At 44.8% G+C, this 1808-nt stretch overlaps 1 protein-coding gene across 1 annotated transcript; it reads left to right on the top strand.

Moving 5' to 3' along the window:
• Window positions 1-620: 620 nt before the first annotated feature.
• LOC311625824 (large ribosomal subunit protein uL15-like) lies at window positions 621-935 on the top strand (the record flags this gene model as incomplete). Its single annotated transcript, XM_084890462.1, has 1 exon — window positions 621-935. The coding sequence occupies one exon, from the start codon at window positions 621-623 to the stop codon at window positions 933-935; it is 315 nt and encodes a 104-aa protein (XP_084746588.1).
• Window positions 936-1808: the final 873 nt, after the last annotated feature.

Raw genomic sequence — 1808 nt, 5'->3', positions numbered from 1 at the left:
TCAGTAAACTATTTCCCCAATGAAACAAATTTAACTGTTTATGTTTCACTTTAACCAATTTTAACTGGCGAAAATTATTTTTTTTTAAATCATTTAAGGCCCTAGCCAGTTTGGCTCAGTGGTAGTGTGGCCTGCAGATGGAAAGGTACCATGTTCAATTCTGGTCAAGGGTACATGCCTTGGTTGTGGGCTTAATCCCCAGTGTGGGGCATGCAGGAGGCAGCTGATCAATGATTCTCTTTCATCATTGATGTTTCTCTCTCTCTCTCTCCCTCTCCCTTTTTCTCTGAAATCAATAAAAAGTATATTTTAAAAAATCATTTAAGGACATTGGAGATTGGCCTAAGGGCATATGGAAAATGAAGAATCATTTATCCAAGAGAGTCTAAATCTCAGTAAAAACAGAGAAATCCTGTGGCATTTGAGTCACCCATTCCTCCAGGTGTATGTTACAGAAGTTCTGCCTGAACATGCGTAGCCAAGACAAAGGCTACTCTCCTGGGAACTCTCATTTGGGAATTAAGATTTCCTATGGGCTCTTGCTGCCACTGACATGTATCGGCAAGCATAGGCAGCACCAGGGAGGTTGAGCTAATGCTGGTGGCTTGCATCACCCCAGAATGAGCTTAGACAAATATCACCCAGGCTTCTTAGGGGAAGCTGGTGGGAGGCATCACCACTTAAAGAGGAAACAGAGCTTCTGCCCAACTGTCAACTTTGATAAACTGAGCACCCCGGTCAGTGAGCAGACACGGGGAAAGGCTGCCAAAAACAAGCCTGGAGCTGCTCCTTCCATGGATGAGATGCCATCCGGCTACTGCAGAGTTCTGGGGAAGAGAAAGCTCCTAAGGCAGCCTGTCGCTGTGAAGGCCAAGTTCTCCGGCAGAGGAGCTGAGGAGAAGATGAAGGGTGTTATGGGGCCTGTGTGTTGGTAGCTTGACGCCACGTGGAGGTAAGTTCATTAAAATGCCCACAAGTTGGAGTAGTTTTTCATATGGGGAGGGGCAGTTTTCTGGTGTTTCTCCTCCTCCTCCTCTAGTCCTGTGTTGAAAATTCTAGTCTAAGCAGGTACAACTAAGAGGTCATAGTCTTCCTTCTTCCATCCAGATCCTATTCACAGAGCAAAGGCTCTTCCCAAAGTGTGGCAGGCCAGGAATACTGGGACCCCAAAGCCCTGTAGCAGTTCACTTCCAGATCAGAGTTTCCACATGGAAAGTGCAGGCCAAGAAAACAGGAGCTGCTCGCTGGTCTGCGTGCCCACTCATAGGAAGAATGTCACTTCATGGAAAGTGGGTCCCTGCCCCCAGTGGGAAAGGCAGACCATAAAGACAAAGAGATCTACAATTTGGCACTAAAAGACTATTCTGAGACTGAAAATGGAGAACTCCACACCTAGGGGCATTGTTGAAAATAGCATAGATTTTGGTGAAGAGCAATTAAGAGTGTTACAGCCCAAACTGGTTTGACTCAGTGGATAGAGCGTCAGCCTGCGGACTGAAAGGTCCCGGGTTTGATTCAGTCAAGGGCATGTACCTTGCTTGAGGGCATATCCCCAGTAGGGGGTGTGCAAGAGGCAACTCTCTCATTGATGTTTCTTCCTCTCTGTAAAAAATCAATAAAAATATATTTAAAAAAAGAAAAATAGTATTACAGAAAACCGAAGAAGAACAAAGCAATATGTAGAGAGACGGAGTTACATTTATTACGCGTAGGTCCAGAGAAAAATGTCTCTCAAATTCTGGGCCCCCATAAACAGGAATTTTCCCTATTTATATGTTTTTACCTTTTTTTGTCTCCCAAATATAGAG

This window comes from Pipistrellus hanaki, assembly GCF_964339955.1.
Source record: "Pipistrellus hanaki genome assembly, chromosome: 7".
Lineage (NCBI taxonomy): Eukaryota > Metazoa > Chordata > Mammalia > Chiroptera > Vespertilionidae > Pipistrellus > Pipistrellus hanaki.
The sequence above is the reverse complement of the archived record's forward strand: the minus strand, read 5'-3'. Positions and strand labels throughout refer to the sequence as shown.